The sequence below is a fragment of the Pelodiscus sinensis genome, chromosome 3, assembly GCF_049634645.1.
Source record: "Pelodiscus sinensis isolate JC-2024 chromosome 3, ASM4963464v1, whole genome shotgun sequence".
Taxonomy (NCBI): Eukaryota; Metazoa; Chordata; order Testudines; family Trionychidae; genus Pelodiscus; species Pelodiscus sinensis.
In genome coordinates, this window is record NC_134713.1 from 108,243,319 (window position 1) to 108,266,758 (window position 23,440).

General features: G+C 42.4%; 1 protein-coding gene across 12 annotated transcripts in view; it reads right to left on the minus strand.

The window, feature by feature from the left end:
- Positions 1 to 23,440, minus strand: part of SYNE1 (spectrin repeat containing nuclear envelope protein 1) — a 488,224-nt gene that overhangs the window by 161,624 nt on the left and 303,160 nt on the right. For 11 of the 12 annotated variants that reach the window (XM_075924456.1, XM_075924462.1, XM_075924463.1 and 8 more), the window contains 7 exons: positions 20,076 to 20,231; positions 19,724 to 19,876; positions 13,673 to 13,855; positions 11,884 to 12,021; positions 9,955 to 10,140; positions 8,331 to 8,453; positions 2,201 to 2,383 (listed from right to left, as the gene is read on the minus strand). In XM_075924456.1, the coding sequence (XP_075780571.1) occupies positions 2,201 to 2,383; positions 8,331 to 8,453; positions 9,955 to 10,140; positions 11,884 to 12,021; positions 13,673 to 13,855; positions 19,724 to 19,876; positions 20,076 to 20,231 (1,122 nt within the window). Of the gene's footprint in view, positions 1 to 2,196; positions 2,384 to 8,330; positions 8,454 to 9,954; positions 10,141 to 11,883; positions 12,022 to 13,672; positions 13,856 to 19,723; positions 19,877 to 20,075; positions 20,232 to 23,440 lie in introns of all 12 variants that reach the window. The other variant, XM_075924455.1, reaches the window with a different exon arrangement.

Here is a 23,440-nt window from a genome sequence, read left to right on the forward strand (position 1 = left end):
AAGAACCACATCTATATACAATTTTACAAAATATAACATAGAACTCACTACATAATAAGTATTTTTAGTGAGATATATTTCTGTAGACAGAAGAATTAGTAGATATTTTTCCTGGAGAGTAATTAATATGGAGGGTTACTGAATAATATAGTTGCAATGTTAACATGTAAATAACCACAGAGAACTCAGAACTGGAAAGACATTAGAATTCACCTTGCCTATCTGTTTTCTAATGATGAATTAGTCTGAACAGTATATTCAATTGCTTTTTTCAGCCTGTTTTAAAATTATTCAAAATATGCCATCTTCCACCTTTGTGTTAGCATGCAAAAACAACTGGCTGAGACTTTCAAAGCTGACTAGTGGATTTAGCCACATGACACATTAATTTAACTGGAAAGGTTGTGAATAAATCCCCTAGTGGGCTTTTGAAAAAATCTCAGGCTCATAAACCACAATGCCAAAGTGTAATGATGGGATAAGGTCAGCACTAGCAGCAGCTGATGTAAAGCAGGAGAGTTCTCACTGGCAGGATAGTTCATTGGGGAACATTCTGAGTTACAGGGAAGCAAATACTTTAATAGTCATTAGCAAATAATTTAATAGCTGAGCTATTAAGGTAGGTTTTGAACTGGCACTGTCCCAAAACAAGTAAAATATAATGTTCAAGAAGACTTTTTAAAAGCCAAATGTCCACCCCTGCGGGGCTCAAGACTTGCCACTGGCTGCCTCTCCAGCCACACCCACCTACAATGCAGTGTTGTCCCTGTCTACCGTCACAATTTTATCACAAATCTTGTGGTATTGGCTGTTTTTTCTTAAAGCCAACTCCTGGAGCGAAGAAATGATATGAGAATTAAGGATGTTAAGAAGAGGGTAATTAGCTAATCATGTATTCGATACAAATTGTATTGACGACACGATTAGTCATTAAGAGAAGGTGATCCGTCATGGTTCATGCTGATTCCAGAAGCTACCCCTGCTGTGGCTCTGCCGTTTAAATGTAGTAGGAGCCGGGCTCACAGGCAGGGGGTAACTCGTGGAGCCGTTGAAAACCAGCATTGAACAGTCAGACCAGTTCTGGGACTACTGCAGCTCTGCATTTGAAATGTAGTAAGAGTTGTCTGACTCTTACTACATTTAAAATACACAGTTGCTGGAGCAGGGGTAGCTCCCAGAGCCTCCCCGTCCCTCCTCCCACAGATGGTGCTGGGGGGGATCCAGCTTTTAAACCGGCTCCTCCCAGCACTGGCTTCTGCTCCCCCCCCCCCAACTTGCTGTCTTTGATACAAAGGCAGCAAGGGGGGGAGGGAAGCAAGTAGTTGTGTAGTCACTTGACTAGTTGCTTATATCTCTAATGAGAATCTCAGATTTCTTTTTCATTAAAGAAGTTTCTTGCTTATGGCAAAAAGCTCAGAAACATGATCCGAGGGCACATTAAAAGCTCTGAAACCAGGAAACAATAAAAGATCCCCGTGTAAATAATTTAGAGAAAAACAAACTCATGATTTTCATGATAATCTCATGATGTTTTAGGGTACTGCCTCATGATATTTGAATTCTTAAGTTTGGAAAAAGTGCATGGCCCCAACAAAGTATCAGCAACTGCTACAGGTCACCTCAGGTTCTTATTCACCATACAATAAAGAAAATATTAATTACATCTTTTGTCAACCATCCAACAAAGAAACCATTCATTACATCTGAAATGAAAAATGTGTTTTTCAGTCAAAATAGATAGGTTAGACAGCCAGAATATGCAAAAAGATGAACAGATAACCAACAGGATGAACAGGAGCATACAATTGAGATTTTTGTAAATGAAAACAATAGGTTATGCAATAATACTCACAAGAATGTGGAAAGGAAAGGAAAGGTGAGCAATATTATAACAACGATTAGAGGGTAAAATGATAATTGGGTATTAAAGTTTTATTTCATTTCTTTGGGAATTAATGCAGACTGAGAAAATTATCTAATAATCTGTTTAAATTCCAATACAAACGGAGTTCAAAATCATTACAATGTAAGTGGTAGGTATATTACAGTTCTAGGCAAACATTGGGTTAGGTTAAGGTTAAAAGAGATGCAAGTCTTACTCTGTGCCAGTATAAATCTTTCTACTGGTATCACAATCTCTACTCCCCCCCCCCCCCCCCACTCCCCACACACCCTCATTTAGAGCATGGTTTGCACTTGCCTGCATTATATTGCACTGCTGGATAGCCATGTGCTGCAGGAGGCTAGCTTCCTCCTGGAGTCTGAGAGCAGTGTGACATATCTGCAGGCTGGTGACCACCTCTTCAGGCATCCTTAAGGCACTCTGGCAGACCTGAACAGCATGGACCTTTGGCTTCAGTGACTCCATTTCAGACAGAAGATGCTAGAAATAAAATTGGGCCATAGTAAATCATTTCCCCATGAATTCCAAAGAAAATTCACACAGCCAGTAACAGCAAAATAAAAGATGAATTAGGTTACCCATAGTTAAATGAAGCATAACCAGGGCACTCTCAGAGTGGAGTTGCTTGTTGATTTTGTGATAAATATTATTTTATATTCTTAATTAAACAAAGTGCATGTCAGCTATCAAATAGGGACAACAATGATTCATTAAATCATTTAATGAGCCCTTTTGAAACAAAACAATGTTTATGTGTCTATGTCTAGTCTGAAAGGAATTCTTTAAACTATTCTAGAATATACATACAAATATGCTTAAAAACCAAGTGTAATTTCAGAACAAGTAGTATTTGTTTAATCTTGTTTATATGTACATTTTAAAAGTAAAACTAAATTGGAAGCCTTGCTGAGATATAGCTGCATATTTTCATATAGGGCATGTAAAATTAATTATTTGTGCTCATAATCCTCCTTTGAAAATTTAGACCATGGCTAAAAAGGATGTTTAAAATTAAATAAGCAACAAAATGGAACAAAATGCAGCTACATAAAGATACTTCTCCTTGAATAAGCACCATCTGCTCTCTTTTGTTTATCTGAGCTCTCCAAGCATCTATTCTTCCCATAATGCATGTGCCTAGCTTCCATTCATATGCATGAGAACTGTGTAGGCACAATTACAAGCAGTCAGATTAGGACTACATTATTTTTATTGGCATTGAGTTTTCTGAATTCTCAATAAAAAATGAAGACAACATGATGCATATTCACACACAGAGTCTGCATTTGTATATTGAATAGGCTGACTCCTCAGTACCAAAAATTTGACAGTATGATGTGCAGACACTTATCCCTTTTGCCCCCTCTATTGTGTCCTCGGGGCTATGGCAATGGTGTTGTGGTGAGGGGCAAAGGAAAGACCCTGAGTTCTGGGGCACCTAATGTGCTGTGGGTTATCTTGCCTTTTATGAAGAAGGTTGGATGATCAAAGAATCATGGTGTATACCTATCTATTCCCCAGACATCTATGCTCCAAAACTATACCTGATAGGCATCATACCAACCATAAAGGAGAGCTTTAATTTTGGAGCTGACATTTAAGACATTCTCTGGGCTACACACCAAGACAGTCTACCTCAAAGAACTTATCCCTTCTACTTCTGGGGCATGGGCTGAGTTAGGTGACAACATAGCCACTCTGCAGCTGTTTGTAAGCTGTGGAGGGTTTCCCCTTGCACAGCTCTACTGGCAGGGGCAGAACTTGACCTGGGAAGAATAATTTGGTAGCTGCTTCATAGTTATTTTGTCTTCAGGTGAGTGATGGGATGGTTCACAATTCACTGTGGTGTGCAGAGAATTGCTTGTGAGACCCTTATTAACAGGAGTAATGCTTTTAAATCCATATGCAAAGCTTCAAACATTCACTCTTTTCTGAATTTGTAGATTTTAATCTTTTCCAAGAGCACCCACAAAACATCGTTCTATTAGTAGTTTAACCAGAGAGAACTGGCTGATGTTAGGCTAGCGCTCACAGAATGAGGGCAATCAATAATGTAGCTCTGAATTATTCTGGAGTAGAAAATTGTAATCAAGTACTCTCAGACATTGTTTTGATTAAGTGGATCACTGAGACCAAGAACAAAAAGTAACCACAAGTGAATCTCTAGAATAGGGGAACTGCAATAGAAAAAGCTGCTGAATGATCCAAAATCATCCAAAGCACAGGGCTTGGTGGTGATTGGGGACTTCAATTATCCAAACATATGTTGGGGAAGTAACAAAGCAGGGCAAAGATTATCGAGCAAGTTTTTCGAATGTATTGGAAATAATATTTTATTTCAGAAAGCAGAGAATGTTGTAAGGAAGAGGATCTTTAGATTTGATTGTAACTCTGATCAACAGCTGTTTCAAAAGTGAAAGTGCGCGCTGGGATGCGTTAGTTTGAACCAAATCTCTTGGTTTGAACTAACGTCACTCCTCAAAAAATGACAAGTCCCGGCACGCACTTTCACTTTGGAAACAGCTGTTGATAGGAATAACGTGCCAGCGAGATCATGCTAACGAAGTGCGGGATAGTTAAATCCCCGCTTCATTGACTATTTCGAATGCCTACATTTGCACCCCTAGTTCGAACTAGGGTGCAAGTGTAGACATACACTAAGGTGCCACAGGATTACTCTTTGTTTTTAAAGTTACAGACTAACACAGCTACCTCTCTGAGGGTATGTCTACACTACCCTGCTAGTTCGAACTAGTGGGGGCAATGTAGTCATCCGCAGTTGCAAATGAAGCCCGGGATTTGAATTTCCCGGGTTTCATTTGCAACTGCGGATGACTACATTACCCCTGCTAGTTCGAACTAGCGGGGTAGTGTAGACATACCCTGAGACTTCTAAACATGAAATAAGAATTCTACAAAAAGTGGAAACGAGGTCAAATTACAGTAGATGAATATAAACAAATAACACAAGTATGTAGGGGCAAAATTAGAAAGGCCAAGACACAAAATGAGCTCAATCTAGCAAGAGACATAAAAGGTAACAAGAAAATTTTTTACAAATACATTAGAAGCAAGAAGACGACCAAGGACAGAATAGGCCCATTACTCAATGAAGAGAAAGAAACAATACAAGATAATGTAGAAATGGCAGAGGTGCTTAATGACTTCTTTGTTTCACTGTTCACCACAAAGGCTGGTGGTGATTGGACACCTAACATATTGAATGCCAATGAAAATGGAGTAGGATAAGAAGCTAAAATAGGGAAAAGACAAATTAAAAATTGATTACATGAGTTACATGTCTTCAAGTCACCAGGGCCTGATGAAATGCGTCCTAGAATACTGACTACTGAAGGAACTGACTGAGGAGATATCTGAGCCATTTGCTATTATCATGAAAGTGGAGAGAGATTCCAGAAGACTGAAAAAGGCAAATATAGTGCCCATCTATAAAAAGTGAAATAAGGGTAACTCATGGAATTAAAGACTATTTGGCTTAACTTTTGAGCCAGGGAAGATAATGGAGTAAAAATTAAATAATCATTTTGCAATCATCTGGAAAATGATAAGGTGATAAGTAACAGTCAGCACGAGTTTGTCAAGAACAAATCTTATCTAATAGCCTGATAGCTTTTACAGACAGAGTAACAAGCCTTGTGGAAAAGGGAAAATGATAAGTGTGGTATATCCAGACTTTAGTAAGGCTATTGATAGTCTTGCAAGACGTAATTAAAAAACTAAGGAACTACCACATAGATAGTGGGTACATAACAGAAGTGGTTCACAGTCATGCTGGAAGGACATAATGTGTGGGTTTCCACAGGGATAAGTTCTGAGACCAGTTCTGTTCAATATCTTCAATGATTTAGATCAGGGGTCTCCAAACTTTTCTGCCCGAGGGCCGCATTAACTATCAAACAGTAGTTTGGGGGCCGACTACACACTTGAGGTCCAAATAAAAAACAATCAAAAAATGGATGTTGTTTTTAATTATTTATTTAATATTATTTTATTCAGTTATTATTTAATAACACATTGATACACTACACGTGAACACCTGTATTAGTGTGAATGGTGAAATTGTTTCCTGGATGCCAAAATAGCAGACATTTCTGGCTTTAGAAATCACTGTTTGAAATTGGGGGTGGTGCTTGTCCTAGTCCTGCAGGAGGGCTCCAGAACGGGGAAACTGCTGAGAACTCATTTCCACCTGCGCAATGTGATGACAATTGTAAGCAACATAATCCTGGCAATATGTTCAGCCTAAGACACTCACACTTGAAGAGATGTGATCGCTCTCCTATCATGCAGGGAATGAGGTGACAATTTGTAACATAGCCCCATGGAACAAGGGGCATGCATTTTAATGGGAAAAGCTGGTTTGAAAGCAGACACGTTATCACTTGGTAAAGGAAGTTGGAAAGCAGTGCCCAACGCTCCCACAGACTGATACCCGGCAGGGCGGTGCTACTCTGGGTTGTGGATGAGAGAGACCAGACGTGGAAGGGAGAGGGATGTTTCTTCAGGGCGCACTGCAGGGACCAGGGCAGCGTGCTAGGCACGGCACAGCGTCACCCAGAGGCTGTGCCACAGCAACCAGACCGCCTCCTGCAATGGGCACCAGCTCCTCAGCCCCGCCCCCGGAGAAGTAGCCCCTCGCTCCTAGCCCCTGAGAAACCACCGTCGGGTTTCCTCCCCTCCGTCCAGCCTCCCGCGATCCTCTGCCGCCAGGTCTGATCGGAGCCCGCCTTCGAGACCCCCCTTTTTCGCCCGCCCGGCCAAGCGGCACGCGGAGCCGTCCCTGACCTGGGCTGCCTGCTGTCCCGTGCGCGCGCTGGGGCCTCGCGCAGCCGCCTGCGAATCCGTTTCTCCCGCTGACACCAATGCTCGGACTCAAGCGCCTCAGGGATAATCTCGCCGGCACGCGGAAGAAGGCGGGGCCAGACAAAAAGGTCTCCACGGGCCGGATGAGAGGGCCTCGCGGGCCGCATCCGGCCCGCGGGCTGTAGTTTGGAGACCCCTGATTTAGATAATGGCAGAGAGAGTGTGCTTATAAAATTTGTGGAATTTACCAAGTTGGGAGGGGTTGCAAGTGCTTTGTAAGATAGGATGAAAATTCAGAATTATCTGGACAAACTGTAGAAAGGGTCTCAGGTAAATACAATGAAATTCAATAAGGACAAATGTAATGTACCACACTTAGAAAGAAATAATCCATTACTTACACACAAAATGGGAAATGATTGCCTAGGAGGGAGTATTGCAGAAAGGGATCTAGGGGTCATAGTGGAAGACAAGCTAAATATGAGTCAACAGTGTAACACTGTTGGGAGAAAAAAAATATCACTCTGGGATGCTTTAGCAAGAGTGTTGTAAGGAAAACATAAGAAAATATTTTTCTGTTCTACTCCATACTGATTAGACCTCAACTAGAGTACTGTGTCCAGTTCTGAGAGCCACATTTCAGGAAAGATGTGGAAAAACTGGAAAATGTCCAGAAAAGGGCAACAAAATGATTACAGGTCTAGAAAATATGACCAAAGAGAGAAGACTGAAAGAACTGGAGTTGGAAAAGAAAAGACCGAGAGGAAACATGGTAACAGTTTTCAATTATCTGAAAGGTTGTTACAAGGAAGAGGGTGAAAATTTATTCTCCTTAGCCTCCGACAACAAGACAAGAAACAATGCGTTTAACTTGAAGCCAGGGAGGTTTAGGTTTGAGGTTAGGAAAAATGCCCTGTCAAGGTAATTAAGCACTGGAATAAACTTCTTGTTTGTGTAATCTCCATCATTGGAGTTAAGAGCAGGTTAGACAAACATCTGTCAGGGATGGTTTAAGGTGCTTGGTCCTACCATGAATGCAGAGGACTGGACAAGACGACCTTTCAAGTTTTCTTCCTATTCTATTATTCTACGGAGGCATAGATGATTAATAGATAGAACCACAGACTGGTATTCAGGACCTGGATTCTACTCCTGATTTACTCTAGACTTTTGGGGGTGGGCAAACTAGTCCCTCCATTTCTCTGTGTCTGTTTTTTCCCGATCTAGAAAATGGAGATAACAATGCTGACTTTCTTCATAAAGCACTTAGAGATCTACTGATGGAATAGGCTATATCAATGTTTATTATATTATTTTTATTATTATTATTATTATTAGGTAGATTGTTACTTCAGGCACAGCCTTAAACTAGGTATGAATTCACAAGCCACATCAACTGAGGAATAGCCCCGTGAAGCATTTTACCTTTGAAACAACCTTCTAAGTAACATTTTTCTCCTGTTTTCTCCATGCCCATGGGTAATTTGAGGCTGTCTTCCAACACTTTACCTCATGGTAAGTAGTGCCTTATTCCATGGGCAGCCTGAGTGATTACAGCTGCTCATTTCTCTTCTATTTTATCTTTGTGGCTTAACCCTTTTACCTGTCTGTGAGAAAGCTGTTCTTTTAGACTCAAACGTCCAAGCTCTGGAGAGGTGAGAGTAGCTTGGGCTTGCTCCAAAGCAGCCTGTAGAGCTTTCACCTCCACTTCAAATTTCTTCATATCCTGCAAAAGTCAGGGACAAGCAAGCAAACAAGAAATGAAGGCCAAAGATGTGTCTGGTATTATAGTATCCACTATAATCCACACACAACACCAGGTTTTTTTCAGTATAAACTACAAGTTACGGGGAGTATCAAGAAGTCTTTACTCTTATTACACCCTGAGCTAGATTGGAAAAGGAGGTCTCCAAGACACTGACATTGTCCCCACAAATAATTTCAATCTGGACTTGTTTAAAATTATACCATTCACTTCTATTACTTTAAGTATTGAGATCAGTATCTGATTTGTTCCATGAACAATAAAATCAGCCTTGACTTTATGAGCATTTGTGGTTTAATATGTTTTGCACCTCAGATGTTATTTAAAAGTTTTTTTTATCACCTTACTGTGCTTAACTATTACAGAATATCTGCTACATTGCAATATATGACTGCTGAGCTCAGACCCACTGATGAGTGAAGGATCACTAGAAAAAGCCAGGGAATGTAGAGCTATCTGCCGTACCTTTAACTGAACTTACATAATTTTTCCATATTTATCAATTTGTATCTTTTTTGTACTAGCTGTCAACATCAGAAGAAACACTGTAATTATGATGGAAAACCTTCTCCAGTTCTAGAAAGCTACACTACTGTACAGCAGTTTCCTGTTTGATTCTTGGCTTAAAATAAATCTGAGAGAGCCACTTTCCATCTGTAAAAGAAATTGTTTGGGGTTTTTTATTCAAATGGGTGTAGTAAAAAATGCTTCTGCGCTTTTGCATGTGTCCTGCCCTAACTTTGCAAATCCCTCATACACGTGCAGTAGGTATGGTTAACACATGTAAATTCTGGTATGTACACACGTTAAGGAGTTTGCATATTGAAGCATGATACATGTGGAAGTGCACACTCTACTGAGTACACCCATTTGGAAATGCAAACCTTACTCTACATTTTTGTCACAATCCGACTCCCAGTTATATCAGCAGAATGACTCCCATAAACTTCAGTAGGAACTGGATGAAACCTTTAGAACAGGAGTCTCAAACTCTGGGCTCACAAGCCATCCCTGGCTGGATCAATTTTCAGTCTGCTGCTTTCCGCTTCCCCACTGCTCCTGTCACTGTTTTGTGCGTGTGTGTGTGTGTGTGTGTTGATGACCACTGCTGCTACCCCACACCAGCTCCCCCAGGTAATATTCGAAGCTGTATCCTTGGTAGATAGGGTGCCATGGGGGAGGAGAAGGTAGGGAAATGACAGGAAGAGGCAAGTTTTGGGGAATGGTAACCGACAGCCCTCCCCTCTCTTCCAGGCCAGAGTGTGCAATTGCTCCAGCTAGAGATAGCCCACAGGCCAGGAGTTTGAAGTTATTAGAAATGGCACAATATCGGTTCCATTTCTTTTTCTAGGACAAACACATTATAAACCACAGATGACCTGTTTTGCTGACACTCCTACAAACATAATGTTGTGACCTGCTATTCCAGCTGCCAGCCAGCGATGAAGGGCATTTCAACTACCTTGGCTGCATCCTGGAGATTTTGGAGCCGCAGTTTGATAATTTGCTGTAACTCTTCTGTCTGCCGCCCCAGTTCTGACACTTGCTGAGTCATTCCTTCAGTACAGTAAATGCTGGAAAGATATTCTATCTTCTCATTCATAGACTCAAGATCACCATGAATCTCTCCAGACTCCTCAAACATGGTCTGCATGGAAGAACCGCATCACCAGAGTTAAGCACCACATTTTAAGCACTGACTCAAGAAAACATCTAAGCATGTGTTCAACTTTAAACACGTGGCTGCCACTTCTGCTCCGTGTGAGCCTACTGACTCCCTCCTCCCACTTGCTCCTGATTATGCCCTCTCAGCTCTTGATGCCAAGACAATGGACTTCAAGAGATATAAAGGGAACAAAAAGACATTTTTCTTATCTATCTCTTATTAACATCTATGCTGAACAGGGCATTCTCAGCTTCTGCTCCCAGGCTAAAATTCTCTTCCTCGGGATATTCACATAGCACCAACGCTAGCGTTGTTTCGGCATCAGGCTAAAGCCACTCTTTTTATTCGTACTTTTATTAATGTTTGAATTTGTATGTGTGTGTTCCTCCTCTCTATGTGTTTTTACCTGGTTATGTCCCTCTGGGATCTCATATTTTAAATTTTTATATATATTTGTATTGTGGTTTTTTTTTTTTTTTTTTTTGTAAGCCGCCTTGAATATTTTAAATAGAAAGGCGGGATAAAAATATTTAAATAAAATAAATAAATAGATAAATTATAGACATAGGGCATAGCACTCTCTGGGTATGTCTACACTAGCCCCCTAGTTCGAACTAGGGAGGCTAATGTAGGCATTCAAAGTTGCAAATCAAGATTTAAATATCCTGCGCTTGATTTGCATCTTCCCGGCTGGTCGCCATTTTTTGAAATTTACAAGTCCGGACTAACTGCCCGTTTCTACATGCGGCAGGGACCCGGTAGTTCGAAATAAAGCCCTAGTTTGAACTACCTGTTATTCCTCCTGGAATGAGGTTTAACAGATAGTTTGAACTAGGACTTTATTTCGAACTACCAGGTCCTTACCGCTTGTAGACGTGGGCAGTTAGTCCGGACTTATAAATTTCAAAAAATGGCGACCGGCCGGGAAGATGCAAATCAAGCGAGGGATATTTAAATCCCGGGCTTGATTTGCAACTTCGAATGCCTACATTAGCCTCCCTAGTCAAACTGGGGGGCTAGTGTAGACATACCCTCTGAGCCTGTGAAAGTTGGATCCCCTAGTCTGGTGGGCTAGGTACACTGGTAACTTGATGTAATTAAGAAAAATGCTTAGGCAAACACTGTAACTTCCTAAAATTAAATTTTGGTTTTGTTTATAACCATACCTGTCACTTTTTTCTTGCTTAGTTATCATTTATATTTATCTTCTTTTTTAGTAAATTTAGTCTCAGTTTCTCTATAACCCATCTCAGTATTTTTATAACTGAATTAAAGTGTGAGTCTTCAGTTAAAGTAACTTGCTAGTGTGTGCTCTGTCTTTTTGGAAGCAGCAAACATGAATGTCCAGTGCAAGGAACTGGACATGGTAGAGAGCTGTTTGTGGCAGAACCTGGATTCACTGTATGTTATCAGAAAGGTAAAGTTTAGACTGGCAAAGTCTCAGAGGTTTGCTGGTAAAGCTGACAGACTGGTGTGGCCTGGGACTGACACATGCAGTCTGATATAGGAATGTAAATTGGTTAACCAGTTAAATTGATAGGCAGGTGGGAGGTGGGGTGCTCCAGCCCCTACTGGTTAACCAGTTAACCATTAACATCCCTTCTCTGATCTCTGACTTGTTGAAGCTGAGGGGTAACACAGTGGCTTACAGTTCTGGGTATCCTGAACAGAATGTTACAAATGGACACTAAACTGTCTCTTGAAATTTGTAGCTCGTGTACTCACCTGATATGCCATAAACTGGTCACGAAGCTGGGAGGCAGAATTCCATGTAATACTACCATGCACTAGGATCTTAGCTTTTTCTATCCATTTCAGTATAAACTCCAGCATCTCACTGTATTCTTCCAAGTGTGAAGCAGCCTGAAAATAAAAACAACCGTTTTTAAACCTTAAAATCAATTCTTCACAATAGGACTCTGAACATGTTTTAAAAAGTGGCAAAAGTAAATTAATTTACCTTTTTTTGGTCATGGAGGGTAATTTTAAACATGTTCAACAATTAATTATTTCTTATTGTTAATATTATTATTGAATTTAGCAAAAATATTTCACATTATGAAGATTAATTATACCTCTGAATGCAGGTGTAGCTATTTTGTGAATGTTCCTACTAAAAAACTATGACACATGAGGATGGGTAGATGTGGGTGGATGTGCATGTCTAAGATTGTCACACAAGAATATATTCTCCCTTCTTGTTCCGCTCAAGTCTCCCACTTACTTACTATCATTCTTATCTTTGTGCCTTATGTTAGGTTGCCCTTATGTGTCTCTTCCCACCTGCGATCCCACACATTCTGCCTCTCTATTTAAAACCTGCTTTCTCTAACTCACCTAGTAATGTTAATTTTCCAAAAGAAGAAAAGCAGTATGCTTATTTAAAAATACAAAGCCAAAAACTGTACTGATTTCTAATACACTGTCCTCTGGTTAGCAACTGCATTATACATCTGATGCGCTACTCAAGAGGAATAACTGCTGAAAATCAATGGATCTACATTATGAGAATGGAAACAGACCCTGTCTATCTGAATTGTATTGTTTGTCTATACTAGTTAAATTGTAAGCTTCTTGGTGTGGGGAGTGAGTTTTCACCTGTGTTTTGTACTATGTTTAATTAAAATATATAACAAATAGCTCTTTCAGAAAGCACTTTTTGAAATTGAAAAATATTCTAACAGACATTTCTGACTTTGGGAAAAAAAACCTTACTTGCAGATGTAATGGAAAAGAATACCACTTCTAGTTCTGTAAAATCTTCTCAAAGCATTCTGAAAATGGGACTTGTGATATATCTAAATTATGTATAGCCACAAAAAGTCCCTTCCCTCACTCTTATCTCAGCTATTCTAAACACTAATATGCCAATATGGTATCTCAACCTGCTTTCTTAGGCTCTTTTTCTATGGCTCAATTGCTTGTACTGATCCGAATTTAGCAAAGCATGTGCACAGCTGGACTCTGAATACTCAAGGTAATAGGACAAATCATGTGTTTCAGTGCTTTGCTGAATAAGGACAGACTGCCTGGGACCATTTTTAAGAATGTTATTTTTAGACTTTTCTATAGTTGTATACCAGCTATGCTCTCTTCCCACATTGCAGGGCATTACAACTTCCCTCCAAATGAACATAAAGTAGGAACTACACCAGGAAGATTTAATTCTAGAGGAGGAGGTGTATACTGCACTGGGTGTGCTGCTGTTGGAAGGCAGCTTTAATATCTGTGTAGGTCTTCATAGGAACTTTGCTGACACTTTTTCTAGCAAAGGTGCTGAATCAGCATCTCTTCAAGTCAGAATTATTCTGCCCTCCTGAGTTGGCCATGATTCATACATGTAGACTTACTTCTGCCTAAGGCCCATCCACAAGGAGTGAATTTGGCCTTGAATATATACACATTACAAATAATTCCAAGAGACAATCATGTTTTTATGTAACTATACAAAAAAGTCAATCAGAATTCTTGGAAGCCTCTAAATGGAAACACATGAAATTATTTCATACCATACCTGGTTGAGTTTGGCTGCTCTGTATTCAGCCTGCCTAATTGTCTGTTGGTGTAGCCCAGTCAGTTTTCCTATCCTGTTAGCCAGCTGTTTAGCCAGTTGGTTGTTCTGCTCTGCAAAATCTTGTACAGATGCATCCAGTTCCACCAGTTTTATATTGCAGCTGTCCAATTCCTCACCTAGGATCTAGAATGGGGAGAGAGCATTTTATTTACACAATCAATGAGAAAGAAGGGAGTTGGTTTTTAACAGTCCTGATTGTGATTTTGATACACTTTCCAAAGTGTCCATTGCTTGTTCTATTTCTATTTTGTCAGCATGCCCATAATGTTTCTTAAAAAAAAAAAAGGCTGTACAGTAGAATGTGTGAAAATCGCCTCAATATTGGTGTTGATGTTTCTTCCCAGTGTTCCTGTACAAGATGGATAACATTTTCCTTCCTCCACCAGAAGACTGAGTCCTAAGTATCACATCAACCACTACTGACTGTGGTCCTGTTTAAAACTAAGTGGTCAAACTCACTGTTGTCATGATGAAGGTTGGGGTTGGTCTTATGAGGGTATGGATTGATCACTATTAAAGAAACCTTTGATGAATAATTCAGAATATGTCATTAAATATCAATATTTCCAGAGTGTTATGGTTTTTTTTACTATTAATAGTATCAGTCTGAGCTGTGCATTAGACAATTTGATCTTTTTACAGGATCTCTTAGGCAGAAATAAGCTTCACTTTACATAATGGTGTAGTATGGTAATAAACATGATATAGGAGATTGGGAGAGATCTACAACAACAGGAAAAGCCATGCATTATGCATGTCAACTTAAATAAGTGTCCATAACGCTGTCTAACATACCAGACAGTAAGGTATTTTGCGCTGTGTGGTTGTATTTAAAATATATTGGAAATGTTTTATTGTTTTATGTATCCCTACACATTCAAAGACAGGTGTCCTTGTTATCTATGATTCTTCTTGTACAAAATTGGGGAGAAGAAATGTTACCTATTCCATTGAAAAAGTTATTTAAAAAGACCTAAAAGAGCTTTTCCTCACACAGCAACTTCTTGGAACCTTTCAAGGCTGCAAAAATATTACTGGTATCATGCTGGAAATAGATCATTTCTGGTGGCACAAAGTTCATGTAAAAAGTTGAAGGTGCCCTTCACAATTACTATTATTCAAATCACAAAAAAGACAAAATCTGGTCCAGGACTGAACATTGTCCATGCTGCTCCTCAAAGCAGTTTTATTGTGGAGGAAATTGTATTCTGGATTGTTCATCTATGATGCAGACAAATCCAAGAGGAAAGGAAACATTTCTCTGTCAAGTGATAATCTTTATTTTTAATAATATCTCTTTAAAGCTATTCAGATGTGCAGAATATCTTGCTAGAGGTGAATTAGAGTGCAAATCGGGTGGTAATGGATCCTGCTAAGTTAACTTCATTAAATGGCATCATAAAAGTGACATAGCTAATCAGCCTACTCATAGATATACATCTGCCTATTGACACTCACACACCATTGTACTGTAAATGCACATACTGCAGTATTGAAAGCTGAAGAATTTATATTCATTAAAATTCCAAGTGGAACAACTAGGAATAATTTGATATATTCAAAACTAATTTGTATTCCGTATATATTACAGACATTGTTTCATCATTAAAGTAAAACTAGCACTGCTGTGAACAAAGCCAACCTTGTCTCACAATTAACAGATACATATAGTTGTGCAAATTTTACTGGACGTCCAATGATGCAAAAACTTTTCATCTAATGCTGAAAACACAGGAAAATGTATTGAATTGATTTTACTGGGACAATTTCAGTGGGATGTATTTCAGTTACTCTTTACAGAAGATAAATATATATGGGAGGCAAAATTTTAAAGTGCACGGGAGAGAGACGGAATTTTCCTATGTGTGCAGTACTTTTCTCACTTCAAGCTAGTGACCAAGTCCATCTAAACTTAGTGTAGTTTTTAAAAAATATGCAATATCCTGTGATAAACTTAACTGCAGCTCTTTAATATATATATGATCATTTGAGAGCATAATAATGTGTAATAGCCTCAGCATCCCAGCAAGAGCATCAAGGGCCAGGTTGTGCCACCCTCTCTCTGAGCAGCACACTGAGCACCATGGAACTACTCTCTGAGAAAGGTACTAATCAGCATGATCAAGGATTGGTCACGGCTGAAGCCTGAAGAAAGGGACAGTCTGGTTACGTCATGAAGCTCCAACTGGGAGTGACTGGGGTGATTTACATTTGGCCTGACAACTTTGCCTGCTTCCTGTCTTTCTTTACCCACTTCACAATTCTTCCCATGGGAAGCATTTGGGGGCAGCCCTGTATGTGCACATGTGCAGAGTTTGTGGGAACCATCAGCCAGCATGGATAAAGGCTGCATAAGGCAAACTCACCATTCAGCTCTTTGGGTGTGTCTACACTACAAAGTTAATTCGAACTAACAGACGTTAGTTCGAATTAACTTTCATAGGCACTACACAGGCAAACCGCTAGTTCGAACTTAATTCAAACTAGCGGAGCGCTTAATTCGAACTAGGTAAACCTCATACTACGAGGACTAACGCCTAGTTCGAATTAAGTAGTTCAAATTAAGGGCTGTGTAGCCACTTAATTTGAACTAGTGGGAGGCTAGCCCTCCCCAGCTTGCCCTGGTGGCCACTCTGGGCACCACCAGGGAAACCTGTCTGCCCCCCTCCCGGCCCCGGAGCCCTTAAAGGGGCACGGGCTGGATACGGTGCCCGTGCCAGGTACAAGCCTGCCACCACCCAGCCAGCAGACCCTGCACCTGGCACGGCACGAGCCAGCCACCCGCTGCCATCCAGCCCTCCGCCTCTTCCCGGGACTAGGCTGCCAGCTCCCAGGAGCCTGCCCGGGGCCGCAAGAGGCGGGCGCCCACCTGGTCTAGTGCGGACATCGTGGACCTCATCCACAACCTCCGCACTAGGCACAGGAAAGTGGCCATAGGGCAGGATAGCTGCCAGGAGCAGATGTGCATGAAAATCAAGGTGGTCCAGTGAGACCCCCAACCCTGAGCCCTGAGCTTAGAACGGCCATACTGGGTCAGACCAAAGGTCCATCTAGCCCAGTAGCCTGTCTGCCGACAGCGGCCAACACCAGCTACCCCGGAGGGGATGGACCGAAGACAATGACCAAGCCATTTGTCTCGTGCCATCCATCTCCAGCCTTCCAAAACAGAGGCCAGGGACACCATTTCTATCCCCTGGCTAATAGCACTCCATGGACCCAGCCTCCATGAATTTATCTAACTTCTCTTTAAACTCTGTTCTAGTTCTAGCCTTCACAGCCTCCTGCAGCAAGGAGTTTCACAGGTTGATTATTTGCTTTGTGAAGAACAACTTTCTGTTATTAGTTTGAAGCCTGCTACCCATTCATTTCATTTGGTGTCTAGCCCTTCTATTATGGGAACAAATGAAGAACTTTTCTTTATGCACCCTCTCCACACCACTCGTGCTTTTATAGACCTCTATCATATGCCCCCTCAGTCTCCTCTTTTCTAAGCTGAAAAGTCCCAGTCTCTTTTGCCTCTCTTCATATGTGACCTGTTCCAAACCCCTGATCATTTTAGTTGCCCTCCCCTCTCCCACCCTCTCTCTTCCCCTCTCCCACCTTCTTTTCCAAGTCTCCCAGAGTTTTGTTCAATAAAGAGAGTTTCTATTTTTGAACACACGTGTCCTTTATTTTGTACATCAGGAAGGGGGGCTAGGGAGGAGTAAGTGGAAGGAGGTGAGGCAGGAATGGGGTACGAACCCCCGATGGGGAGGACTGGGGTGGCTCTGCGGGCTCCTCGGGGTGGAAGCTCTCCTGCAGCCCCCCGATTGACCCCCCCCCAGATGGCAGCCTGCGGCAAGTGCAGCTGGGCTGATGGCCGAGTGCTGTGATGTGCCGAGTTTGGGCATTCAGGGCACTCTAAGCCAGGACTGCTTTTTTGTCCCTCATCGAGTTAGACAAGTGAGCGGGGAACCCCTGAGAACTGTCAGTCCGGGGAGGAGGTCGCGACCCTTTAAGCACAGCCATCGGCTAGCCTGAGACAGCAGCTCCATGCTCTAAGTCCTAATCTGATGCCCTGCCGGCACTGCTTCCGGCCATCCTTAACCTCGGTTCAGGGTCCACTCAATGTGGACATGCTAGTTCAAATTAGCAAAATGCTAATTCGAACTAGTTTTTAGGTCTAGATGCACTAGTTCCAATTAGCTTAGTTTGAATTAACTAATTCGAATTAAGTTAGTTCGAATTAGTGCTGTAGTGCAGACATAGAATCATAGAATAATAGGACTGGAAGGGACCTCAAAAGGTCATCGAGTCCAGCCCCCCGCCCTCAAGGCAGGACCAAGCTCCGTCTACACCATCCCTGACAGATATCTATCTAACCTGTTCTTAAATATCTCCAGAGAGGGAGATTCCGCCACCTCCCTTGGCAATTTATTCCAATATTTGACCACCCTGACAGTTAGGAATTTTTTCCTAATGTCCAATCTAAACCTCCCCTGCTGCACTTTAAGCCCATTACTCCTTGTCCTGTCCTTAGAAACCAAGAGGAACAAATTTTCTCCTTCCTCCTTGTGACACCCTTTTAGATATTTGAAAACTGCTATCATGTCCCCCCTTAATCTTCTTTTTTCCAAACTAAACAAGCCCAGTTCATGAAGCCTGGCTTCATAGGTCATGTTCTCTAAACCTTTAATCATTCTTGTCGCTCTTCTCTGTACCCTTTCCAATTTCTCCACATCTTTCTTGAAATGTGGCGCCCAGAACTGGACACAGTACTCCAGCTGAGGCCTAACTAGTGCAGAGTAGAGCGGCAGAATGACTTCACGAGTTTTGCTTACAACACACCTGTTGATACAACCTAGAATCATATTTGCTTTTTTTGCAACAGCATCACACTGTTGACTCATATTCAACTTGTGGTCCACTATGACCCCTAGATCCCTTTCCGCCATGCTCCTTCTTAGACAGTCGCTTCCCATCTTGTATGTATGGAACTGATTGTTCCTTCCTAAGTGGAGCACTTTGCATTTCTCTTTATTGAACCTCATCCTGTTTACCTCTGACCATTTCTCTAACTTGCTAAGGTCATTTTGAATTATGTCCCTATCCTCCAAAGAAGTTGCAACCCCACCCAGTTTGGTATCATCTGCAAACTTAATAAGCGTACTCTCTATCCCAATATCTACATCATTGATGAAGATATTGAACAGTACGGGTCCCAAAACAGACCCTTAAGGAACTCCACTTGTTATCCCTTTCCAGCAGGATTTAGAACCGTTAACAACAACTCTCTGACTACGGTTATCCAGCCAATTATGCACCTACCTTATCGTGGCCCTATCTAAGTTATATTTGCCTAGTTGATCAATAAGAATATCATGCGAGACCGTATCAAATGCCTTACTAAAGTCTAGGTATATGACATCCACCGCTTCTCCCTTATCCACAAGGCTCGTTATCCTATCAAAGAAAGCTATCAGATTAGTTTGGCATGACTTGTTCTTCACAAACCCATGCTGGCTATTCCCTATCACTTTATTACCTTCCAAGTGTTTGCATATGATTTCCTTAATTACTTGCTCCATTATCTTCCCTGGGACAGACGTTAAACTGACCGGTCTGTAGTTTCCTGGGTTGTTCTTATTCCCCTTTTTATAGATGGGCACAATATTTGCCCTTTTCCAGTCTTCTGGAATCTCCCCTGTCTGCCATGATTTTTCAAAGATCATAGCTAAAGGCTCAGATACCTCCTCTATCAGCTCCTTGAGTATCCTGGGATGCATTTCATCAGGACCTGGTGACTTGCTGACATCTAACTTTTCTAAGTGATTTTTAACTTGTTCTTTGTGTATCCTATCTTCTAAACTTACCCTCTCTCTGCTTGTATTCACTACGTTAGGCACACCTCCAGACTTCTCGGTGAAGACTGAAACATACCCTTTGGGAGCTGGAATATGCCCATTCAGAATATTTCATGGTATAAGAGGTTAAAGAGAGTGTTTTTCTTACCTTTTGGTCTATTTTAGCTTGTGCTATATTATTTGTCTTCTCCTTCAGCTTGGACAGAATTCCATTTAATTCCTTTGCTATCACCTGGATTTTCTGACCAAACTCTTGATTTAATGCTTTGCTCTGCTGAACTTCCTTCTCTTTGGCTTGAATCTACCAAAAACAGTAGCAGTAAGAAGCAAATCAACTAATCATACATATGTATTTCAGAGGAAGACATTACTGCAAAACGAGGGAGGAAAAACATACTTTAGCTGGAGAGTTTTAGTATGATCACGCTTGGAATATCACATTTTATTCAGTTACTGTCTTTTTGAAGAGTATCATCATTTATATAGTGCCAAGTTTTTACCTGATCATGTATAGTTACCAGGGCCAGTCCCACTTCTGCTAACTGAAGAGAGAGTTCAGAAGGTAAAATTGAATAAAGCCCCAGGTACTTATTCTGCTGCTGTTCAGCCATTTTCTCAACAGCCTGACGGTGAGTAGTTACTTCCCCAAGAAGAGCCTAGAGAACAGACAAAAGGTGTCATTCAAGAAAAATAGTAATTTTGAGAAAAAACAATGCTTATGACTTGAATTAGAATTAATTTGAAGGTGTCAAGAGTACATATATGAGAATGTTTATAACGAAGTCTAGAATCACATGAAAACCCAAAACTGAAAACTTGGCCCAGTTCCCCCTGAATGTTTGCAAAACTAAATCAAACAATTTAGAATTTTGCAGCAAAAAAAGACACACATTTTCTGTTTCATAATATAAAACCAGCACTTTATACTGACTTGATTTTGATATTTTTGACATTTGGGATTCATTCATATATAAAATATAAATCAATATGCAAGTAAACTGGTGTTGATATTATAATAAAGCTAAAGTGTTGGCTTTTAACCATTCAATCATTAGTGAGACAGGTACTTATCTTCAAAGGTAATTTCTGCCTTTATATTTCAGAAGTTCACTTTCTCTCTAACAAGTTTTGTATCCAAACAAAGAAAATACTTGTATGAACTCATCTATACTGAAACAGTTACATTTTGAGCATCTTCATTTTAAATGGCTTATTTTTTCCTAAAAAGAAAAAAATACCTTATAATATTCTGTCCATCCATATTTCTAGGATTTACCTTTTGAGAGTGGGGGTATCTGGGGTGCCCAGAGAGAGGTAGCACCTCTGGTGTGGGGACTTGTTATGTCTCTTTGGGGGCAGTTCGTGCACCTTTGGTCCCCACCTGGCACTCAGCTCTCACCTGTGGCTTCAAGAAGCTGTAACATGCGCAGCGGCCACACCCTGATAAACCGCTTTGACAGGCGGGCTACTTGAGGGTAGCCGACAGGTCTGAGACCTTCAGTGAGATAGGGACTTGCCTACCCCAGCATGCGAAGTCAGCTCCGGCGGACTGTGTGGATGAGATCAACAGTGAGATCCAACGACCAGGAAGGTGGTTTTGCAATGCTCTGTAGAGAGCAAAGGACATGAAAAGGCACTGAAGACACCATGGCCATCAACTGCAGCCTAGGAAGTCTCCAGCCATGACGACTTTTCGTATCACTGGAATCAAGCTTCTTAGGCCAAGAGAGTAGAACTGCCCCTTTGCAACGGCTTTTCCACTTTAAACATTTTATCGCACAGGTTCTTTGCACATTCTCAGCTCTTTCAGTTTATAAAAAATTACTTCAAAGTCCTACGGCGATGGGGGAGAGAGATGAAGCAACAGGTGGAGGTGACTCCTGGGAGTAGTAGTCCCAAACCTGCACGTAGGCAGCCTCTGGACTTTGGTCGTCCGACTCTGATCCCGGGACAACAGAGGAGTTCGGCGACATCACAGGCGACCGAGCAGGCATTTTTAGGAGTAGCACTGCTCACCCTCAAATGAGGGAGGAGACTAGAAAAGGTGTCCCAAAAATTGCTTGTCCCAACCAAACTGGCCAGCATGCTGGCAGTTTTACCCTCACAGCAGTCGAAAAACACTGAAAAGAAAGATATTTGGAGCATGGAACATTCGCACCCTCTTGGACAGGGAGAATACTATGAGGCCTGAGAGAAGAACGGCCCTCATAACAAGAGAACTGGCATGCTATAACACTGACATATCCACCTTGAGCGAGACCAGACTTGCAGAGGAAGGATCCATCTGCGAATCAAAAGGAGGTTACACCTTTTTCTGGAAAGACAGGCCAGAAAATGCAGAGAGAATCCATGGAGTGGGACTTGCCATTAAGACATCACTTCTGCGCCAGCTTCCTGACTTACCAACTTGCATCAGTGAGCGTCTGATCAAGTTCCGCTTCCTCCTCAACCCCTCTCATCACATCAAGTCATCAGCGCTTACACCCCCACTTTCACCAGCAGCGATGAAGCAAGAGAGAGTTTCTATGAGGACCTTGATCGTCTTGCGAAAGCAACTCCTAGAGACAAGCTTCTCCTGTTGGGTGACTTCAACGCCAGAGTTAGCAAGGACTATAGAAACTGGAAAGGGGTGCTGGGGCATTATGGCATTGGTAACATGAATGCAAATGGTCTCCTTTTGCTGAGCTTGTGTGCAGAAAATGACCTGACGATTACCAACCCTCTCTTGAGGCAAACCGATAAATACAAGGATGCACCGAGATCAAAACAGTGGCACCTGATTGACTATGTCAGGGGTGGCCAACCCGTGGTTCGCGGCTCCTGACAGAACCTGGACGGAACCGCTCAGGTCAGCCAGTCTCACGGCTGAGCTGCTGTGAGCCGCATGCATGCTCACGGCCTGCGCCATTCCACTCGTGGCCCCAAGCACACTATGTCATACCTTGCACATGCAGGCCGGGTTGCACACAGTATCCCAGCCTGCACGTGCTAGCAGCCTGCTTCTGAGTGCAGCCAGTGGCATCAGCTCCAGGGGCAGCAGTGCCGGGACCTGGGCATAAGGTTAGCGGGAGAGGGGAATTGGGTTGTGGGGGGGAGATGCCTGGCTCTGGAGAAGGGGAGAGGAGAGGAGGGGGATTGGGTGGGGGGTGGACACGGAGTCCTGGAGGCACGTGATGGTAGCGGCGGTGGCAGCACGGATCTGGCTCCAGGACCCGAGCATATGGTTGGGGGGGGGGGAGGGTGCGCATAGCATTTCAGCTGCTTAGAGCACGCATGTCACCTGGAGGGAGACGCACCTCTGTAGTGGCAGCTCCAGGACCCAAGAATTAGGTTAGAGCGGGGCAGGGGCAGGGGCAGGGGCAGGGGCAGGGGCAGGGGTTGACTGGCTCTAGTCTGGGGGAAAGGGAGGGGAAGGGGATTCGGTTGGGGGGGATGCACATGGCGTCCCAGGCAGCACGTCTCAAGGCCAGCCTCTCAGCGCACATGCCCCAGGGCCTGGTGAGAGGCACATGGCTGTAGCGGCGGCTCCGCAACCCGAGAATTAGGTTGGGGAGGGGGATTAGGTTGGGGGGGTGTCTGGGTCTGGGGATTGGGTTGGGGGGGAGGTGTTCCTGGCTCTGGGGAAGGGGAAGGGGAGGGAGATTGGGTTGGGGGTGTGTGCCTGGCTCTGGGGAAGGGAAGGGAGATTGGGTTTGGGGGGTTGTGCCTGGCTCTGAGGAAGGGGATAGGAACTGAGTTGGGGATGTGTGCCTGGCTCTGGGGAAAGTGAGAGGGATTGGGTTAGAGTGGTGTGTGGGGGGGGAGAGTGCCTGGAGGAGGGGAAAGGAAGAGCAGCCAGTGTGCTTGCTGAGACCCAGTATCACCA